The sequence below is a fragment of the Pavona decussata genome, unplaced genomic scaffold (genome assembly GCF_977016875.1).
Source record: "Pavona decussata unplaced genomic scaffold, jaPavDecu1.1 SCAFFOLD_114, whole genome shotgun sequence".
Lineage (NCBI taxonomy): Eukaryota > Metazoa > Cnidaria > Anthozoa > Scleractinia > Agariciidae > Pavona > Pavona decussata.
In genome coordinates, this window is record NW_028145528.1 from 6,077,501 (window position 1) to 6,098,913 (window position 21,413).

At 39.2% G+C, this 21,413-nt stretch overlaps 3 protein-coding genes across 4 annotated transcripts in view; all 3 read left to right on the forward strand.

Moving 5' to 3' along the window:
• LOC146470459 (lithostathine-1-like) overlaps positions 1 to 3,578 on the forward strand; it is a 5,524-nt gene extending 1,946 nt beyond the window's left edge. For both annotated transcript variants that reach the window (XM_085122607.1, XM_085122608.1), the window contains exon 3: positions 2,960 to 3,578. In XM_085122607.1, the coding sequence (XP_084978733.1) occupies positions 2,960 to 3,393 (434 nt within the window). In that variant the 3' untranslated portion in view covers positions 3,394 to 3,578. The remainder of the gene's footprint in view (positions 1 to 2,959) is intronic.
• A 4,042-nt stretch (positions 3,579 to 7,620) lies between these two features.
• LOC146470460 (snaclec coagulation factor IX-binding protein subunit A-like) lies at positions 7,621 to 9,926 on the forward strand. Its single transcript, XM_085122612.1, has 3 exons — positions 7,621 to 8,079; positions 8,195 to 8,371; positions 9,341 to 9,926. Exons 2-3 carry the CDS (start codon positions 8,320 to 8,322, stop codon positions 9,772 to 9,774), a joined length of 486 nt encoding a protein of 161 aa, XP_084978738.1. The 5' UTR covers positions 7,621 to 8,079; positions 8,195 to 8,319; the 3' UTR covers positions 9,775 to 9,926.
• Positions 9,927 to 13,623: 3,697 nt separating this feature from the next.
• On the forward strand, positions 13,624 to 15,354 carry LOC146470461 (snaclec coagulation factor IX-binding protein subunit A-like). The gene is made up of 2 exons (XM_085122010.1): positions 13,624 to 13,790; positions 14,775 to 15,354. Exons 1-2 carry the CDS (start codon positions 13,739 to 13,741, stop codon positions 15,200 to 15,202), a joined length of 480 nt encoding a protein of 159 aa, XP_084978136.1. The 5' UTR covers positions 13,624 to 13,738; the 3' UTR covers positions 15,203 to 15,354.
• Positions 15,355 to 21,413: the final 6,059 nt, after the last annotated feature.

Below are 21,413 nucleotides of genomic sequence, written 5' to 3' on the forward strand. Positions count from 1 at the left end.
GCTATAAAACCCCGGTTCCCATGGCAACTCACTCTTTTCCAGTCCCCTCCAACCTGATTTCAATATTTTAGTGATTTCAGCTTTAAAAACATTTAACAAGGCCACGAACTCGACCTAACATAATTATACGCTTGTTGGATCATGCAGATGAGGCACCAATGGCAAATATCAAAATAGAACGCCAAAAGGGGCCAGCAAACCCTCAAATATCAGGGTGGACTGGAACCCAGTATGTTACCATGGTAACAAAACATATAAGCTCATTTTGTGGAGCGCATTTATTGCAATATCATTGCAACAAATCAAACATTTCTGATACAAATTGGCTGAGATATCTTTTTTCATAATATTTGATGAACATTCGGTTGAGTTTATGACGTCATCACTTGACTAATTTGCATATTTTAAAAACTTGATTATCTCAAGAACAAAAAGAGATATTTGAAAATAGTAAACAGCATTCTTCTTCTCGTACAGACTACTTGTTTCTGTTTTAAAATGGCTTAGATTAGAAAGATGCGACTTCGTCATAGTAGCACTTCAAGCCCTCAATTTAACGCATTGCATAGCTTTCAAAAAAGCTACAATGATAAAGAAAGGATCAAAAGACAGATAGCCGTGATAAGAAACACAACATCTTGCCACAAAGCAACTGAAATAGCCGGGCCCGGCAAACCTGCAAGATTCTTGATTATTACACGGCTCAAATTCTATCCTCACAGTGATAAGAGAGGCGAAACTGTCACCGGACGTACTGAAATGAGCCCTACCAAACCTGAACCAAATGACACGAAGGGCATAAGAACGACAGTTGCTAAACAGAAACAACAAGAGTTCTAATAAACAGAACACATAACCCAGAAATGACCTTTTGAGATCAAAATACAAAACATGCGACATGCAGTGACCATCACGCAAATCCTCCAAACCATAATGGCATTTAATAAGAAGAAAATCCAGCGCTAAAAGAAAATTTACGGGGGACACTGCTCATTTCGGTGAGGGTAAAATGCCATTCCGCAAACTCATGCCTCCTTTTACCTTCACCGTGCTCATTCCATAGAGAAAAGGGTGTTCTCAAAAAGATATACCAGTGAGGGCAAAATTTTTATTAAGGCTAAAACACGCACGTGAGAGTCGCGCAGGCCTGCCAACCCTATTTATACAACATGAAACGAAGACAGCAGGGAATATTCATACTCAGTGAATCAGCCATATTTTCGCTTGGCACGCTATATCTTGCTTTTACACGTTGACTTACTATTTATACAACCCCATACAGCATAATGATCACCACCGGGCATTGACGTTGTAAATATTAGCACACGTTATTACAACTGAAAGGTTCTATTGTGTCATTCCCCTCAAATTTATACCTAAGTTTGCACTATTTCGAGACCATTACTTGATGTAGATTCAGTATTTCACAATCAACCTTACGCAAGAAAGAGTGTTTATCGATAGATTTCATGGCATTAATCACACAAAATCTTACAATTTCCACGCAACAACACTAGTCACCTCCGCTTCTCACAAAACCTCGGCGAAAATGCGTTAGTCTTTGCCCAAAATCACTGCTTTCGACGAAGAAACAACTTTATGCCATACATTTCTTTCTGGCGACTTGCTATGTGTGCCCCCTGGCGATCCCAGAAATCTTTGCGCATAACATCGGTCTCAGATTACTGGCAAATCATTTATTAATTGCCTCTTGGCCAGAACCCGAGGAGGCACTCTAGAATTCCCCGTAGAATGTTTTTGGGAAGGTTTCCCGATTTGATGAAACTAGGTGCGCACGGTGGTCTTGGGTAATTTTTTTAGCAATCGCGCAAAGTGGTGTTGGAAAGATGAAATACAATATTACATGATTGAAATAGGTTTACAATATCTGGTTTACATGTATATAAAAATATTGTAATTCATGATATTTTCTAGCGATACATTGTTGCAAGTTTTTTTTTTATGCTTTGGCCAAATATTACACAAACAATGTTGAAATGCAAAATTGATTGTCATAGTTTTCATTGTCAGATTTACAAAGTAATATGTTGACTATTTCTATGAATATTAACTTCAATAAAATAGTAATTGTCAAAAACAACTATTCAAAACCGGGGCCAGATCTAGTGAACACTATTTCTATTTATATCTTTTATTATTAAAAAGTGGATCATTGTATAATACAATTCCAGGGATTTGATTGGGTAAGCGGCCATGGTATATGAGCCATTATACCATGCCCGAGAAATAGCGACCATTAAAACGGTCTTCTGGTTGTTCTTGCTAAGCGAAACCAGCAAGATCTAACCACATTTCTTGATTGTTTTCAATAAAGCAATTATTTTACTCGCGCTTGTTGGATATGACATGATTATAGCCAACTCGGTGCTTCGCGCTTCGTTGGCTATCTATCATCTCATATCCAACGCGCCCACAAGGAATAATTGTTAAATATGATTACCTGAAAATTCACTTCAATTACCTCCTTTTAAAAGAAGTAAATATTTCCTCTTAAAAACCAGCGACATTTCATAGTATTATAAACACTGTTAAACACCAGCCTGGTTTACCCTCAAATCCTTAATATTTTCTCCATCATCGTCACCCTGATTAAGTTGCTGCGCAGTGTAGCGAAATCGAAGCATTCTATAAAGGGGCTTTCTTGTAACATTAGTGTAAACCTTTTTTTGCAAACAATGGAAATTTATACTTCTCTACAGCCCCCACCTCCTGAAAACATGACAATGTCCCGAGTCATAAAACTTCTGATTCCCCTATTATATTACTTTGCATATTATCACATCTGTCCATCCAACCTTACTAAAAATTGTGCGCGACCAAACTATTAAATCACGATATTTTAACTAGATGCTGTTGATTCTCGATTATGAATTTCCAACCATAGCACTTCACGTCCTATTGGAAATTACTTGTAACATTTCCACTTCTTTCCTTGCAGATGCTCTGACTTGTCCCCATAACTGGAACACCTTCAACGGCTACTGCTATCTCGCGAGCAGCTATGACAAGACCTGGAATCAGGCCCAAGCATACTGCAAAGCACTGAGAGGAGAGCTGGTGAAAATTACCAGCGCAGAAGAAAACAACTTCGTCTTGGCGCTGGCAAGGCAAAAGGCCTCGTCACGTAAACAAGTTTGGATCGGCCTCAAGTGGGACTCACACACCAGACATTTCGTGTGGTCCGATCACTCGCTTCCAGTCTACAACAACTGGGCTCCGAACGAACCGAATGGAAATAACAGGGAACCATGCGGCAGCATGTGGACTGGGCACGCAGGCCTTTTAATCCGCGCGTCTGGGTTCTGGAATGACCGCCCTTGTGGAGTTCATTCAAGTTTGCCCTGCGGTTTTGTCTGCAAGAGGGTTCCCTAGATGACCAGGCAGCCTTTGACTCACGATCAAAGCCGAACGTAGTGCGATGGTGGTTCATAACTATGTAGACTAAACTCGGGATCTTCACGTATCAAATGACATTAAACTTTATTGGAGTAAAAACATTACTTAACAATGGCCTTGTAGAAGTAAAACCGGCTTGACAATAAAAATGTGATCGTGAATTCTGTTTCTTATTTACTATGACTTTAACCCACTCACTTCTTCTTCCTCCATAGCACTTCCAAGGTGCAAATTTTCCATCGGCTTCAAAGTCCACTTAGAAAGAGAACCACAGTTACAAAACTCAGCAACCTTCATTTAAATGGTGAAGTAGTAGTCTAAGATTGATGTTGACTGAATCCAAGGACTTTAAAATTACAACGTTCATCTACAGTACAACGGCAAAGGACTACGCTATCGTTCTTCTTCATGTAGGGTTCACATTTTAGGATTGTTTTTATACTCTAGTAAGCGATTTGTTTCGGTCCCGCCAAAAGCTTCTAGCCGCTTTAAATGTAACCGGATCAGTACATGTCAATGCAATTGCAAGTTGCTTTACCCAGGCGCGTAGGAGGGGGGGGCTCGAGGGGTTCGAACGAACCCCGTTTGAAGATCAATAATGACGGAAGAAAAACTTTTAAATAAAGTTCCTGTGGTCGAAATACATCAACCAAAGAAAAATAGAGATATAAACCAGTTCTTTAGATCTTAAGTCTTATATTCAGTATAAATAAAATTGTCAAGAACCCTTGGAGATTAATTTAAGTACAATGTGGAGGTTGAACAACTACATGAGGTGTACCATGCGAGAGAGTAGGCTTTCCGCCCTGGCTCTAATCCATATCAAATATGATACGCCTGTCAATCATGACGAGATAGTCAATTTGTTAGAAGGCCTACACCCGAGAATGATGCAGTTTACCAGTTTGGTGTATGACTATCAGTAGATCGAATAGCTATCAAAACTTGACAGGGCGCGGAATGTACATTGAACTTTCTTGTTTAAGTAGAAAGAATTATGCCGTCGAAATGATGTATATAGCTTAAAAAGCTGCTGTAAAACAAAGTTGTGATTTGCCTAAAATGGGTCTCAAAATACATGAAATGAGGTTTCTGGGAAACTACATTTTCAAAAATTTCCGGCGGAGCATGCCCCCGGACACCCCTAGTAAGAGCGCCTCTGGCGCTCAGCAAGATTTGGGGCTCAACGAACACCCCTATCGAAACCTTAGCTACGCGCCTGTTACCATTTAGCCACGTGCGTAATTCACCATTGTGGGCTTATGCGAACAGTTATACAGTTAGGATTTCATTCATTGAATGGAAGAGAAAAACGCAGATCAAACTGAGCTAATGAATGGTAGAGCTTTAAGATTTCATCCATAGACTTATAAACGGAATAGAGGCGCGTTGTAGAGTAGAACTGAACAGAACCAAAAATATTTGGTGATAATCTGATAGCTTTTACTTGAACGTTCAAACTTCATCCACAGACTCAAATGTAAGAACCACTTTGCACAGCATAATCAACATTACTACATAAAACCACAGAGCAAAAGCTATAATTTGAGTGGTCACACTTTAATATTTCATCCACAGAATCAAATGAAAGAACCACTTTGTGAAACAGAAACAACATTACTACATAAAAACATAAAGCAAAGCTAAAATTTGAATGGTCACACTTAAGTATTGCGCCCACAGTTTCAAAAGCAAGAACCACTTTGCACAGCATAATCAACATTACTACATAAAAAGGTAAAGCAAAGCTATAATTTGAATGGTCACACTTTAGTATTTCATCCACTGACTCAATACAAGAGCCACATGTACGCAGTGGAGAACAAACGCTTCCCACCACAGGATAGGACTGTTTGATAGCTTTCATCCGAGAGGCAAAACTTTATAGGATTTTATTCAGTCACACAGTCCAAAATTAGAGCCACAATGTACAGTATGGTAAACACTCTCCACCAATTGAAGGTATTGCCGGTATGATCGCTTGATTTGAGTGGCCACACTTTAAGATTTCAGTCACACGTTCAAACGTTTGAGCAGCATTGTACAACATAACAAACACGGACTAAAAATTTAAAAATTAAATTTTAATACTTATATATGGGTCTCAAAATACATGAAATGAGGTTTCTGGGAAACTAGATTTTCAAAAATTTCCGGGGGAGCATGCCCCCGGACACCCCTAGTAAGAGCGCCTCTGGCGCTCAGCAAGATTTGGGGCTCAACGAACACCCCTATCCCATCCCTATCCCTATCCCCCTACCCCACAGCGAAAAAATATTACTCCATGACTTTCACCTGAACGGTCACACTTTAGGATTTCATCCACAGACACAAAAGCTAGCACAAGCTTCTAAATACTTAGCCTGCGTGCAGACGCCTCGTATTTCTTCCTACGTCGAAAAACGGGACGTAGGAAGAAATACGAGGCGTCTGCACGCAGGCTACTAAATACTTTGCGAAAGAGAATGGTAAAAAATGAATGAAAATGGTTAAGGTGGGAAATTCTCCCAAACTAGGCTACAAGAAATGACTAAAAGGACATTATCTAAAGAGAATTTATATTTCCAGCTTACGACGAAGAGAAATAAGTAGTTCATACAAATCTCTACGCTTTTTGTAACAGAAAGTTTGTATTAAGAAAATTCAAATATAGAGCGCCTTTCATTTTGATCAAAGCAGTCAATGGAAAACAAAAATTTCTTTAATAGCGCAAACGGTGACATTTTTCACGGTCGAATCAAGTACTCGCAGTGCCTACCTGATGTCCATGATATCGTTTGAATCGAATTGCACTAAAGTGAGCCCTTTCACCTCAACCTGATAATGGTTTCAAAAAAGCGTCTCCATCGTGCTTGGCTCGCTGTACACGTACTTTATAAAACACGGAAGCATGGCCACTGTTACGTAATTGCAAATCATGATTAGAAATCAACCGTTATTTAAGTGATCATTCAATAAAAAAACAGTTTTCTAAGTCTGTTTTTTGTCAATTTTCGCGAAATTAAATGCCTCAAATTTATCATTTTTTGCAAAATCGCGAAAATTAATGCTCGCGAAATATTCGTGTTCCAAATTCGCGAAATTAAGTGCCCGCGAAAATTAGTACGAATAAGGTACAAAAACTTTCTTCGAAAGGAATCTTACACAAGATTTTATGGGACACCTTGGCGGCGATCAGACTTTACTTCATATGTAAATTAGGACGAAGTTCCGGCATGTCAACAAGTTGGCACGACAACCAAAAAGGTCTCTGAATGTCTACACCAATTGACAGCAACAATTACATTTTGCGTTCATGGTGGATGAATTGTGGTTTTTTCAAATACATCACAGAATTGGTTTTGTTTATTCCTTTTAGATTCGGCTGCAACTCGATGTCAACTTCACTCGATAATCGCTTGATAGTTGACCCTGACTATTACTAATTCAAACATTACTATTTTGCCTTTGTCGTAAACGACCAATTTACATCATAAGTTAAACAAACACTGTATATAGCATTGCTGGTACTGAGTGAACATCTTCATGAAATAGCGGATGAATCACTTCTCAGGAAAAACCTGTTTACAATCTTATTATGTGTGGTATAACAGCAAATAACCTTTCTTTCCAAAGTTAACTCTGGTATACCGAATACAAGTAAGAAAAACGGAGAAAAAGTTCCGACAATGTTGTTAGTTTGGTTTGTGTGTGCTGTGTTTGTCCCCGATCATATATGGCGCGACTTATCGTTAAAAATCCACATATATCAGCATATATCCAGTAGGGTTCAGTGATTTGCAGCGGCGAATCACGAAATTCAAACCTTTTTTATGGCAACAGCTACCAAATTATCAACAAAAACTGTTCTCGTGCGACCGTATCCAACACTAGATTCTGTAATTCTGTTTGACCTGAGGGTTAACCAAACTGTACTGACGTCAGTGTACTAATTTACAAAAATGGTCGACGGGATGTTGGGCAAAGATCAGTGATGGATAAAACTGGATTTTGCTCACTTTCTTCTAAAAATTTATCATTTTTGACAGGGAAAGGGAGAAATTTAGCTTACGAGTTAACGACGGAACCGCATAGTCATGGATATGAATTTTCTTTAATTTCAAATGAAACCAGGAAGAAAATTAAAATTACTATCACTAGAGATTCGCCCTACTAAATCGCCTTGCTCACACCAGAAAAACAATTCCTTGAGATTTTACTGGAAACATCTTACGATTACAGCTGGATGAAGCGGGCCGGTAAGAAAAGACGGCCATGGGGCACGATCCAATAATGATCAAGATATCATTTCTCTCAGTTTCGCTTTTAAGAAATCACGAAACAAGAAGAATGGGCATCATCTTGCGGATGAACATCTGAATTCTTACAGATTGTATTTAATGACACAGTAAGATATTTGGTAATGAGAACCAATGTTTTGATCTTGTCAGTGTAGCAGACTCGGATGTTGGACCTTTCAATCATCTGTTGTCTTTCCACTGTCTTACTAGACAAAACATTAAATATGAAGTAGAATGTTCATTATGCAAAAATGATTTTCTTGTCTTTATATAACACAATACAGATTCCTGAAGATCGAACGACGTTTGAATGAGTGATCATGAGATCTGTGGAGAGTTAACGAGAAGCGGCAAAATGAAGTTGGCTCTTCAGCGCCAAACAGTAAGTCGTCGAATTTTAGCTCACAAAACTACGCTGACTAGTAATTTAGCGACTTTCTTTCCACCGGCGAGGTGTTTACTTCCATTCTTTGTTCTTGTTTCAACTCGTTACTCAGTGAGACGAATACAGTTGCGTCATCAGTATTTTCTGACTCATTCGCCTGCCGTGGATCAGTAGCGGTGAGATTGAAGACGGATACAAATTTCACTTGACACCAGCGTCAGCCAGACGAAAACTAAGATGAAACTGTTTTCAGCTCTAGCGCTTTGCATGCTAATTTCATGCGTATCAGGTATCTTGTGGAACGGTTGTTACTTAGCTTGAATGATTTATATTTAGCATTTAACTCAATGATTTCCCAAAAGCTAAACTAAAAGAGATAATACTACAGACCGACTCATCCTATGTTAGAAAATGAATCAGCACTAAATCGCTACTGTAGCTTTTTCTCTCTGATGATAGAGATCTAACGATAATTTTTCATGTGTCAAAAGTTCGTTCCACTATGTAAGTTCTGTTGAAAGGCTAAGGCGTTAAATATGTTGTTTTAAATATGTATATATCAAGGCCATTTCAAAATAATAATTCCATGCCGTGGCTACATTTTCTCTCCACCTTCAGACAACCGATTCAAACGTATTAAAACAGTTGAATTAAGACGGCCTACTAAAAATAATACCCTCCAGGATGGAAAAGAGATGACAAGTGATTTGCGAAGGCAGTATTGTATTCTTGATTCCTGTTTCAACTCACGCACTGATGAAGAATACAAATTCTCCTCCGATCAGGGACAGCCTGCCAACACTAAAATCAAACCTCTTTCGGTTTTATCGCTTTACATCGCCTTGTGAATGCGGTTCAGGTCCAAAAAGGTCCAAAGTCTTTGTCAATTTTATCTACGGCGATTTTTATTTAAAACTGACTAACTCAGTTGCGAGAATTGTTCTAAAATGGAGAATCGTACAGTAAGATTTTTAAGCCTATCCGAAAAAAGCCAGCCTAAAATAAAATAAAACTGAACCGCATAATTAAACGACAACTGAATGAAAAAGCAATCGGCAGAAAAACCTTGAAAACTGTACGCTAAATACTTTTTAACACTTAAATGTGTTTTCACTCGAATATTGATTGTTCGTTCCATCAGAGAACTCCTTTATTATCCCCGGCAATTCAAACTTGAAGCTAGCTAAGGTTGAAAACGAGCGCCATCCCCAATGTTTTCTCCCGTTCTCTTTCAAAACACGTCTCTATCTATTTTCAGGAGCTTCTTGCCCTTACGGCTGGACTCGGTTTAACAGCTACTGTTATCTTGTAAAAAGTTTCATCAAGACGTGGGACCAGGCCCAAGCATACTGCAAAGCACGAGGAGGAGAGCTGGTGAAAATTAACAGCGCGGAAGAAAACGAGTTTGTCTTGGCGCTGGCGAGGAAAAAAGCCCCGTCACGTAAACAGATTTGGATCGGCCTCAAGTGGCACTCGAGTTCCAAGCAGTTCATCTGGTCTGATTACTCGGTTCCAGTCTACAAGAACTGGGCTCCAGGTGAACCGAATGGAAATGCCAGGGAACCATGCGGCAACATGTGGACTGGGCGTAAAAGATTGATCCCTTACCGGGCATCTGGGTACTGGAATGACCTCGCTTGTAGAGTTCGTAAACAGTTTCCCTGTGGTCTTGTCTGCAAGAGGCTTCCCTAGACGACATGCCAGCTTGCCTGACGATCAAAGCCGGAAGTAGCACCACGAAGTTATTCATATGACAAAAGAAATTTCGAGTCATAATGTAACAAAAAAGTGCTTGATAATGCATTGTAGAAGTAAACTCGGCTTGACAATAAAACAATGAGGAATTCTGTTTCTTGTTTCTCATAACCTTAACCCACTCACTTCTTCCTTCTCCCTAAGACTTTCACACGACGAATTCTCAAATCAGCTATTAAAATTTCCTCTAGAGAAAAGCTTGACTTAAACGTCAGTGTTAAACTCAGTAGATCAACCCCTAGGTTAATGCCCATTTCAAGTTAAAACCACTAAAATGTAGCAAAACACTCAAAGGTCCTAAAGAGGACCTTTTTATTGCTTTCATAATTGTACCAATAAACCCGTAAAATACTACATTTTGGTAGAGGCCCTGTTTTTGAAAAATTGTTGACACCACGAAAACACATCGTATTTTCGACTTATCGACCTAAAAATATCAGTTACACACTAAGCTGTGCAAGACTTATCCCGACGTTACAACGATGTTTCCCTCTTGGGAATATCGAAGATCTACCGAAAGTGAAAACAAACATACACGAAAGAACCACGCGAACCTACTGACCTGGTGATAAAGATGATCCTCATTATGCAAAGATGAATTTCTACATCCATTAAAAAATGCGAATTGTCAGATTGTAAATGGTTTGAACACAGGACGAGTCATGTGATAATGAATGTTAGCCTGGGTGCCAGGAGTAAATCGGCGAGGGGAGAGAGGAGGGGGTGAGTTAGGTGAATGTAGTCCTGAGATGGATTGTTTAAGGTGACATTGACTAACGTTTCGACAAACTGAGCGCAAGTCATCACCCGAGTCATGTAAATTGTGGAACGTCAGTAGATGGTATAACTTGTCAATGTCACCTCAAACAGTCCTTCTCAAGACAACACTCACCCGTATTTTCAGTTTTGCTTTAGTATATCCCTTCAAAAACAGGTTACACAAAAATAGTTGCTAAAGGATCCTAAAGTTAGAGAGATACCCTGGCGTTTTTCCGCGTGAGAAATGTAGTGGAATAGATTCGCAGTGCGTTTAGATGATTTTCTACAAACACAAATAAGTGAGTTACAGGAATTGCCATATTTATTCAGCACATAGGTTTTACACAGCTGCCATGCGAACCTGTCAAAGGTTAACCGCTAGCTTATTCCGGTTTCGCCCAATGTTATTTCGCCCTCGATTCCATAAACAACAACAAACATCCAGTATCCCGCACTTACATGTTCATCCACCGACTCATGTTCAACAGTCCTAATCATCTCACAGAGCATACGAAACAGTACCACAAGAAAGTACCGCTCGGTAGCTGTCAATAGAATGGCCACACTGTAGGATTTCACGCACAAGTTATCTCAAACCCCTACAATATTTGGGGATAATCTAATAGCTTTAACATAAACGTTCAAACTTTGTCCACAGACTCAAACGTAAGAACCATTTTGTGCAGCATAATCAACATTACTACATAAAACCATAGAGCAAAAGCTATAATTTTTGAATAGTCACACTTTAGTATTTCTTGCAAAAACTCAAAAGTAAGAACCACTTTGTGCAACAGAATGAACATTACTACGAAAACACATAAAGCAAAGCTAAAATTTGGATGGTCACACTTAAGTGTTGCACGCACATTTTCAAAAGTAAGAACCACTTTGCACAGAATAATCAACATTATTTTACCTCACTACAGAAAACCATAGAGCAAAAGTTGTCAGTTTTAAATTGTCACACTTTAGTATTTCATTCAAAGACTCAAAAGAAAGAACCACTTTGTGCAACAGAATCAACATTACGACGAAAAAACAGAAAGCAAAGCTAAAATTTGGATGGTCACACTTTAGTGTTGCATCCACAGTTTCAAAAGTAAGACCCACTTTCCTATGCCCCTGATATTAGTATTATAAAAGAAATAAAGGGAGATGTAAAGAATTCGAATCGACCATAAGAGGACACAGAAAAAATCTGAGCCCCAGATGGAATTCGAACCCACGACCCTCCGTGTTCTAGATCGGATGCTCTAACCTCTGAGCTACTGAGGACTCGTTGGCGCGCAAGGGGCGTTATAAAACACGGGAGAATGGCCACTGTTTCTAGTACTTGTTCGAAGTCCTCGTCGTTCTGAAGATGGCCAAGACTTCAACTGACTCCAAAAACTTTCTTCGGAAGGAATCTTACATAAGATTTTATGGGACACCTTTCCAGCGATCCTTTATTTCATTTGTAAATTAGGACGAAGTTCCGTCATGTCAACAAGTTGGCACGATCTGAATGTCTACACCAATTGACAGCAACAATTAAATTTTGCGTTCATGGTGGATGAATTGTGGCTTTTTCAAAAATATCACAGAATTTGTTTTGTTTATTCCTTTTTGATTCGGCTGCAACTCGATGTCAACTTCACTTGATTATCGCTTGATAGGTGACCCTGACTATTACTAATTCAAACATTACTATTTTGCCTTTGTCGTTAAAGATCACCTTAACATGCAGTCAAATTTGCATCATAAGTTAAACAAACACTGTATATAGCATCGCAAGCACTGAGCGAACATCTTTATGAAACCCCCCTTATCAGGAAAAACCTCTTTACAATCTAATTATGTGTCGTAAGTATAACCAAAGTTAACTCTGGTATGCCGAAAACAAGTTAGGAAAACGGACAAAAAGTTCCGACAACGTTGGTAGTTTGGTTTGTGCGTGGTGTGTTTGCAGTCCTCCATCATAGCGCGACTTATCGCTACGTACCAATCCACATATATCCAGTAGGTTCAGTGGTTTGCAGCAACGAATCAAGAAATTCAAACCATTTTTATGGCAACAGCTACCAAATTATTAAGAAAAATTGTCCTCATGCGACCGTATCCAACGCTAGATTCTGTGATTCTGTTTGACCTGAGTGTTAACCAAACTGTACTGACGTCAGTGTGCGAAATTGTTGACCGGATTTTGAGCAAAGATCAGTGATGGATAAAACTGGATTTTGCTCACTTTCCCCTAAAAAATAATCATTTTCTACAGGGAAAGAGAGAAATTTAGCTTAGGAGTTAACGACGGAACCGCATAGTCATGAACATGAATATTCTTTAATTTCAAATGAAACCAGGAAGAGGAAAAAATTGCTATCACTAGAGCTTCGCCCTACTAAATCGCCTTCAATTCTCTCACCAAAAAAGAAGATTCCTTGAGATTTTACTGGAAACATCTTACGATTACAACTGGATGAAGCGGGCCGGTAAAAAAGGACGGCCATGGAGCACGATCCAATAATGATCAAGATATCATTTCTCTCAGTCTCGCTTTTGAGAAAACAGGAAACAAGAAGAATGGGCATCATCTTGCGGATGAACAACTGAATTCCTACAGGTTGTATCGAAAGAAACAGTAAGATGTTCGGTAATGAGAACCAATGTTTTGATCTTGTCAGTCTAGCAGACTCGAACGTTGGACCTTTCAATCATCTGTTGTCTTTCAAGTTTCAACTGTCTTACTAGACAAAGCATTAAATTTGAAGTTTAATGTTGATTATGCAAGAATGATTTTCTCTTCTTCATAAAGCACAATACAGATTCCTGAAGATCGAACGAGTTTTGAATGAGTGATCATGAGATCTGTGGAGAGTTAACGAGAAGCGGCAAAATGAAGTTGGCTCTTCAGCACCAAACAGTAAGTCGTCGAATTTTAGCTGACAAAACTAAACTGAATAGTAATTTAGCGACTCTCTTTCCACTGGCGAGGTGTTTACTTCCATTATTTGTTCTTGTTTCAACTCGTTACTCAGTGAGACGAATACAGTCGCGTCGTCAGTATTTTCTGACTCATTCGTCTGCCGTGGATCAGTAGCGGTGAGATTGAAGACGGATACAAATTTCACCCGACACCAGCGTCAGCCAGACGAAAACTAAGATGAAACTGTTTTCAGCTCTAGCGCTTTGCATGACGATTTTATGCGTATCAGGTATGGTGTGGAACGTTTGTTATTTAGCTTGAATGATTTATATTTGGCATTTAACTCGATGATTTCCTAGAGCTAAACTAAAAGAGATAATACTATATACCGGACTCATCCCATATTAGAAAATGAATCAGCACTAAATCGCTACTATAGCTTTTAGTTTAAGATATTTTTCTCTCTCTGATGATAGAGATCTAAAGATAATTTTTAATGCGCTAAAAGTTCATTCCACTATGTAAGTTCTGTTGAAAGGCTAAGGCGTTAAATATGTTCTTTTAAATATGTATATATCAAGGCCATTTCAAAATAATAATTCCATGCTTTGGCTACATTTTCTCGCCACCTTCAGACAACCGATTCAAACGAAAACAGTTGAATTAAGACGGCCTACTAAAAATAATACCCTCCAGGATGGAAAAGAGTTGCCAAGTGATTCGCGAAGGCTGTATTTTATTCTTGATTCCTGTTTCAACTCACTCACTGATGAAGAATACAAATTCTCCTGAGATCAGGAACAGCCTGGCAAGACTAAAATCAAACTTCTTTCGGTTTTATCGCTTTACATCGCCTTGTGATGCTGTTCAGGTTGAAAAAGGTCCAACGTCTTTGTCAATTTTAACTTCGGCGATTTTTATTTAAAACTGACTTAGTTAGTTGCGAGAATTGTACTAAAATGGAGAATCGTACAGTAAGATTTTTAAGCCTATCCGATAAAAGCCAGCCTAAAATAAAATAAAACTGAACCGCATAATGAAAAGACAACTGAATGAAAAAGCTATCTGCAGAAAAACCTTGAGAACTGTACGCTTAATACTTTTTAACACTTAAAAGTGTTTTCACTCGAATATTGATTGTTCGTTCCATCAGCTGAGAACTCCTTTAATATCCCCGGCAATTCAAACTTGAAGCTAGCTAAGGTTGAAAACGAGCGCCATCCCCAATGTTTTCTTCCGTTCTCTTTTAAAACATGTTTCTACCTATTTTCAGGAGCTTATTGCCCTCGGGGCTGGACTCGGTTTAACAGCTACTGTTATCTTGCAAAAAGCATCATGAAGACGTGGGACCAGGCCCAAGCGTACTGCAAAGCACGAGGAGGAGAGCTGGTGAAAATTAACAGCGCGGAAGAAAACGAGTTCGTTTTGGCGCTGGCGAGGAAAAAAGCCCCGTCACGTAAACAGGTTTGGATCGGTCTCAAGTGGGAATCGAGTACCAAGCAATTCCTCTGGTCTGATTACTCGGTTCCAGTCTACAAGAACTGGGCTCCACATGAACCGAACGGAAATGCTAGGGAACCGTGTGGCCACATGTGGACTGGGCACACCAAACTACTGCCTTACCGGGCTTCTGGGTATTGGAATGACATTCCTTGTAACCCACATTCGCCCTTTGGTCTTGTCTGCAAGAGACTTGCCTAGACGACATGCCAGCTTGACTGACGATCAAAGCCGAAAGTAGCGCCACGAAGTTATTCATAAAAAGACTCAACCTGGCCCCAGTTGTTCAAAGAGCGGATAGTTTTATCCACTGGATAGGTAGCTATCCGGCAGATGAAATGTGTGCAAGACTTTCCCGATAGCCCTATAATTTATGGATAGAGTAGAAGCATTTGTCAAATTTAAGTATGGGATGGTGTGGAAAACTTCCCAAAAGCGTTAGTTGGGTCCACTCTTTGAACAACTGGGGCCTGGGATTTGCAAAGAAATTTCGAGTCACAGTGCTTGATAATGGATTGTAGTAGTAAAATCGGCTTCACAATAAAAAGAAAGTGATCGTGAATTGTTCTTCTTTATCATAAGTTTAACTTTGACCCACTCACTTCTCCCTTCTCCATAACGACTTTTAAATGACGAATTCTCAAAAAACTAAACTAAGTAGATCAACAACTAGGTTAATGCCGATTTCAAGTTAAAACCACTAAAACGTAGCAAAGCATTGAAACAGTCCTAAGGAGTACCTTTTTATTGCTTTCATAATTGTACCAATAAACCCGTAAAATACCTCATTTTGGTAGAGGCCCTATTTTGCAAAAATTGTTGACACCACGGAAACACGTCGCATTTTTGACTTATCACACATCACAACCTAAAAACATCAGTTATACACCAACCTGTGCAAGACTTATTCCGACATTACAACGATGTTTCCCTCTTGGGAGTATCGAAGATCTACCGAAAGTCAACGAAACCACACGAACGGTTACGAAAAGAACGTCGGGTCTCTCCTGATCTGGTGATAAAGACGATCCGGCTTATTATGCAAAGACGAATTTCTACATCCATTGTAAATGGTTTGAACACAGGACGAGTCATGTGATAATGAATGTTAGCCTGCGTGCCAGGCGTAAATCGGCGAGGGGGAGGGGAGTGGAGGGGTGAGCTAGGTGAATGTCGTCCTGAGATGGATTGTTTTAGGTGACATTTACTAACGTTTCTAAAAACTGAGCGGAAGTCATCACCCGAGACATGTAAATTGAGGAACGTCAGTAGATGGTACAACTTGTCAATGTCACCTCAAACAGTCCTTCTCAACACTACACTCACCCGGATTTTCAGTTTTGCTTTAGTATATCCGTTCAAAAACAGGTATCCACTTAAACGGTTAGTGGGGTTACACAAAAATGGTTGCTAAAAAATTCTAAAGGTAGAGAGATACCCTGGCGTTTCTCCGCGTGCAAAAATGTAGTGGAATAGACTCGCAGTGCTTTTAGATGATTTTCTACAAACACAATCAAGTGGGTTCCAGGAATTGCCACATTTATTCAGCAACACAGGTTTTACACAGCTGCCATGCTAGCTTATCAAACGTTAACCGCTGGTTTATTCCTGTTTTGCCCAGTGTCATTTCGCCCTCGATTCGATGAACAACAGACATCCATTATCCCGCACTTACAGATTCATCCACCGACTCAATAGTAATAATCATCTTACACAGCACACTAAGCATAACCACAGGAAAGTACTGCTCGGTAGCTGTCAATAAAATGGCCACACCGGAGGATTTTATACACATGTTATCTCAAATCCCTTTGTCATTACAACAGAATAATCAGCACCACAGGAAAGTACCACTCAACAGCAGTGATTTGAATGGTCACACTTTGTTATCTGATCCACAAAGCTTAGAACCAGACATTTATCGTCCTGGAGGTTTGACTTTAAATGAGTTCCTGACTTTATAGGGTGCAGCTTAATTCTCGATTGCCAGTTACCATTTTTTAGCTACATATCAGTTGACTAAGTTTGCCACAACTTCACCATCTCGACTGTCTCAACCATTAGTCAACTCATTCAGCCAAAATTTTACGATCTCAACCTCAAGACAAAAATTTGTTACCCATTGTAGAAGAAAACCACTTTGTTTAGCTGATGGCCATTTCTAAGTATTAATAAAACCCTATCCGCATCTGTAGGAGTGAAAAGGTAAAGCTGTGTATGTTCCCTAATTAGCAAAGATGTCCCCCATTGGAAGCCACACGTTCTTGCACTCGGTTGAATGAAACAAGAATTTTTCCCCTTACCCCTGGGTGTTGTCAAGCCATTCTCGGCTCTGGCCATAGTTCACAAAGGTGCGTTCAACGTTCACCGCTGAGGACCACTCCGCAAATTTGCTCCCTTCTGCGGAGCCAAAGAACCACATGGCCTGTACATCCTGGTTCTCAGACAGGTATTTGGTTAGGGACTGTGTGCAATAATTATCTGGAGGGGGGGGGGGGGGTTCTAAGATTAATAGGGGGGCCTGAACTTAAACCAAAGCGCAGGGTAGATGTAATTTCTTAAACATTTGTAGGAGGGGGGGTTAGAAGTTAAACTAAGAGGTCTGTTCTCAATCCATGGACTCAAGATAATGTATATTACATGTAAGCTAATCAGAATCAATTTTTGGAATCTTTTGAGAAATATTAATATTAACAGCTTCAAAACCTTGTACTAAAAATGAACAGTTTATCTCAACAATATTAAACATATATTCAAGAACTTGAGTTAAATCCCGAGTTGGTTTTGAACAAGCACTTCCGCTTCCCCAACGAAGCAGTTACAGGAAAGCAACTCCCTCAGACAAGATTTGTCCGTATGTGATGTAAACAGCAATAATGTCTCTTAGTCAATATTGTCAATTTGGGGGAGGCCAAATATCTCTGGGTTGTATTTCCAGTCAACGGGACTTCCTCCCAGCGATTGGAAGATTATACAAGCCCTTCGCTTTCTATGTTCGGATGCTGTTTTCTTTCGATGATCGGATTTCTTCCTGTTTTCCTTTTACTTTCTTGAAACTGATGACTTTGAGTTAGATCCATTCATCCGGCGACGATTATGTGGAGCGCAGCTTCCAAGTTTTATTTTTTGATGATGCAGACATACCAGAAGTAGTGTAAAGGTAAAGAGAGATGTATTGAGGATCGGAGGTTGGGGAGGGGGGGTTGAAAGTAATCTCCCCTCTAGACGGGGGTGGACGAGAAGTTATTTTAACTTTAATTCAGGGGGGGAGGGGGGCCCACTTTGCTAATTTTAGAGCCCCTCCCCCCTCCAGATAATTATTGCACAGTCCCTTAAATGATCTCGGTCGCCTGTTACAGTGTTCACTACACGATCGACCTGGTAAGTCAGATGCAAGAACTGCTCATGAATTTATCAGTTGCCTTTTGTACAACAACCACTGGCTAATTTTCCGTTAGCTATAAAGCAAATAAGTTTTTTATATTACGTTCTCAAAATTATTAAAAATTAATCAAGCCAAAACAAAGCAAGTTACCACCGTGAAGGAGGTTTAGAAATGTGATCTTAATTATCATAACATTTTGTGAACTTTTGCTTTGAATTTCTCCAAGAATTATGAATAGTTTGAGAAGCTATATCAAACACTCAAAAGAATGTTTCTTCCTATTTCCAAACACCTTAAAATTGGTTAAAAAAAAAAAACCCTGCTGCACCTCGTTTTTCCATCCTACTTTTCGGTGTTTGGAAATCGGAGGAAACACTCTTCCTCGTGTTTGATCTTTAACCTTAAAAAATTGGATTCACAAGAATTTTTCTCGAGGAACTCTTGGAATGGTAAACAATTACCACTTTCGTTCAGTAGGTCATTAATAGTAAGGACACCCTTCCTTAACCATTCACAAAGAAAAATGGGTTTCCCGTCCACCAATATCTTTTTATTATTATTTTTTATTTTTATATCTTGCCACACAGAATAAATTACAAATAGAATAGAAAAGATAATAAATAGCTAATTAATATTAAATTTAAAGTCAACATCCAACTTGGAAAGAGTGACTGTGGCGGGGAAATCTCCGAGAAGCGAAGCTTATGAGGAATAGAGATTCCCCCCACGGGCAATTTAAATACTACTAGGCAGCATTTAAAAGAAAAGAAAAGACGTATATTTTATATATGTAAGTGTGCTTAGATAAGAAGATAGATACAAAGTGTTACGGTATTTAGGTTGTATCTTGCCTGGCCCTTAAAAATGGTTTGATCACCCGCTTGAATAAAGTTAAAAGTCGGGGCGTTTTTTATGTTAGTCGGTAATTAATTCCATATCCTAGGACCTTAAAACAGAATGGAGAATTTTTTGATATTAAACAAAATTAACTCCTGCTTTTGGTCGTAGGTATAAAGAATTTTTAATTCAATGAAGAAATCAAGTAGCTTCTTATAAAAGATCGCCGAGAGTCGTTAAAGTAATTTGTGTCGTAGTTTCACCTTAGTAGAAAGTTTAACCCTCCCTTCCTTCTGAATTAATGTTTTGGAATGATACGCCAATTACTATTGTCCGAAGTCCATATAATTCTTGGGATCCAAGCGAGTTTCAGTGCTTTCAACATTGTCTCAAAATCGATAATACGTATTCCGCCGTTGTTTAAATCTTGGTAGAGGCCCTGATCTTTTTATTTTATCTTTTTTATTTTTCTAGAGGAACTTAAAATATTTTTTTTGACAATGTCCGCAATTCCTTGAGGCCCTGGGAGATCCAGATTAGAAGCAGAGTAGACCAGTTGCGATATAGCTAAGATTTTAATTAACATTGCCCTACCAAATATCTTCAAATCCCTTGAACTCCACATATCCAGCTTAGTTTGCATCCTTTGGATCTTTTTGTCGAAGTTAAGCTCGTTATTCTCCTTAATATTATATAAACAAGATGCCCCTAATGGCATTTTCGCGGGATGCTTCAGTAAATGTGGCCTCATTTATTCCCATTGTATGCTTCGCAGCTTTTCAAAACTATCCTAGCTAATGGAATAGTTTGAGTCACAAAGATAGCGTTATGTTGTTTCCCTTGTGTTACGCTACTTATCGTTATACCTTAAATTGCGACCACACACATGGCCTGACTCACGTTTTCTATTCTGATTAAGTAATTTCAATAAAAGTGTAAGATTACAAATTGTTCTCGACCAAAAAAACAGAAATAAAAACAGGCAAAAAGCTTTTCTTAATGAAAACTTTTTTGTGAAAATTGGCAATCCAACCTTAAATCTTCTTGTGAAGTGGATTTCTATTAGCGTTTAAATATCAATTCGACAAAGCGATGTGATGTCACTCAATATCAAAGTCTTTCTCCTTCGCTATGAACATCTGCTCAAACTAGAATCCAGTGTCTCTCTTCCAAATCTCATCGTTCTACGCATGCGTCGTTTGATTAATTGAAGTCTGTACGAAATCGAAATTATCGATATCGACAAGGCCCAAGATAAAGTTAAAATTCATTACACTAAGTATACCTCGGAATTCGACGAAGTCCATCAATATCTGGATTTGCTTGTTGAAGCAGTGTATTATACGGTCGTTTACAAGCACCTCTGTGAAGTTAGACATCTCCAAAATATATTCTACAATTCAGACAAGGGCCGGTCTGTCTCAGCTACCTCTGCGAATTTGTCCATTACAATATTTTCAAACGTGGCAGTGATGGTTGAAATTGTGTCACGAAGGGTAGAATCAGATTTTCTTGTGCGCTTTCTGTGTGTAAGAGCGTTCTTTCTTTCTGCGAAGTTAACTTCGGAGAGGATTTTGTCCATCAGGTTACTAGGATAACCTCTCGATGCCAGGCGTGTTTTAATTTTTTTCCTTAAACACTACCTTAGAAGAGTTTGTCCTCAGAGGCCTAAGGGCTTCTCTTTTAACGAAGCCTTTTTTGACGCCTGCTGGGTGGTAGTTTGTAGTTTGTGTACTAAAATGTTTCAGTAGGTTTGTAATGTGTGCGCATGTCAAGAATCGATTCTTTTTCGAATCTCTCTCCCTTATAGAATGCTGTTTCTAATTGTGAGACTTCAGCGGCAAACTTTATGGTAGGGTGGTACGAATTTGCTTGCTCAATGAAATGTTCTATTTCTTCTTTGTTTGTATTGTATCCCACAAGCAAAATACAACGTCAATGAAGCTTTTCCACGTTAGTCGTTTGTTAACGCTCTGCCTTAAGATCTCCTTTTCTATAGATGCCATAAAGATGTTGGCAAAAGCTACTGCCATTTTAGTGCCCATGGCAGTTCCGTGTGTTTGGAGATAGTCTTTCCCGTTAAATCTCGGGAAATTTGTAGCTATAGGAGGGTTATTGGCATGAAAGTTCTCGTATGCGTTGCATACTATAGTGATTCCTCCCTCCTGTGGGATATTCGTGTAAAGGCTA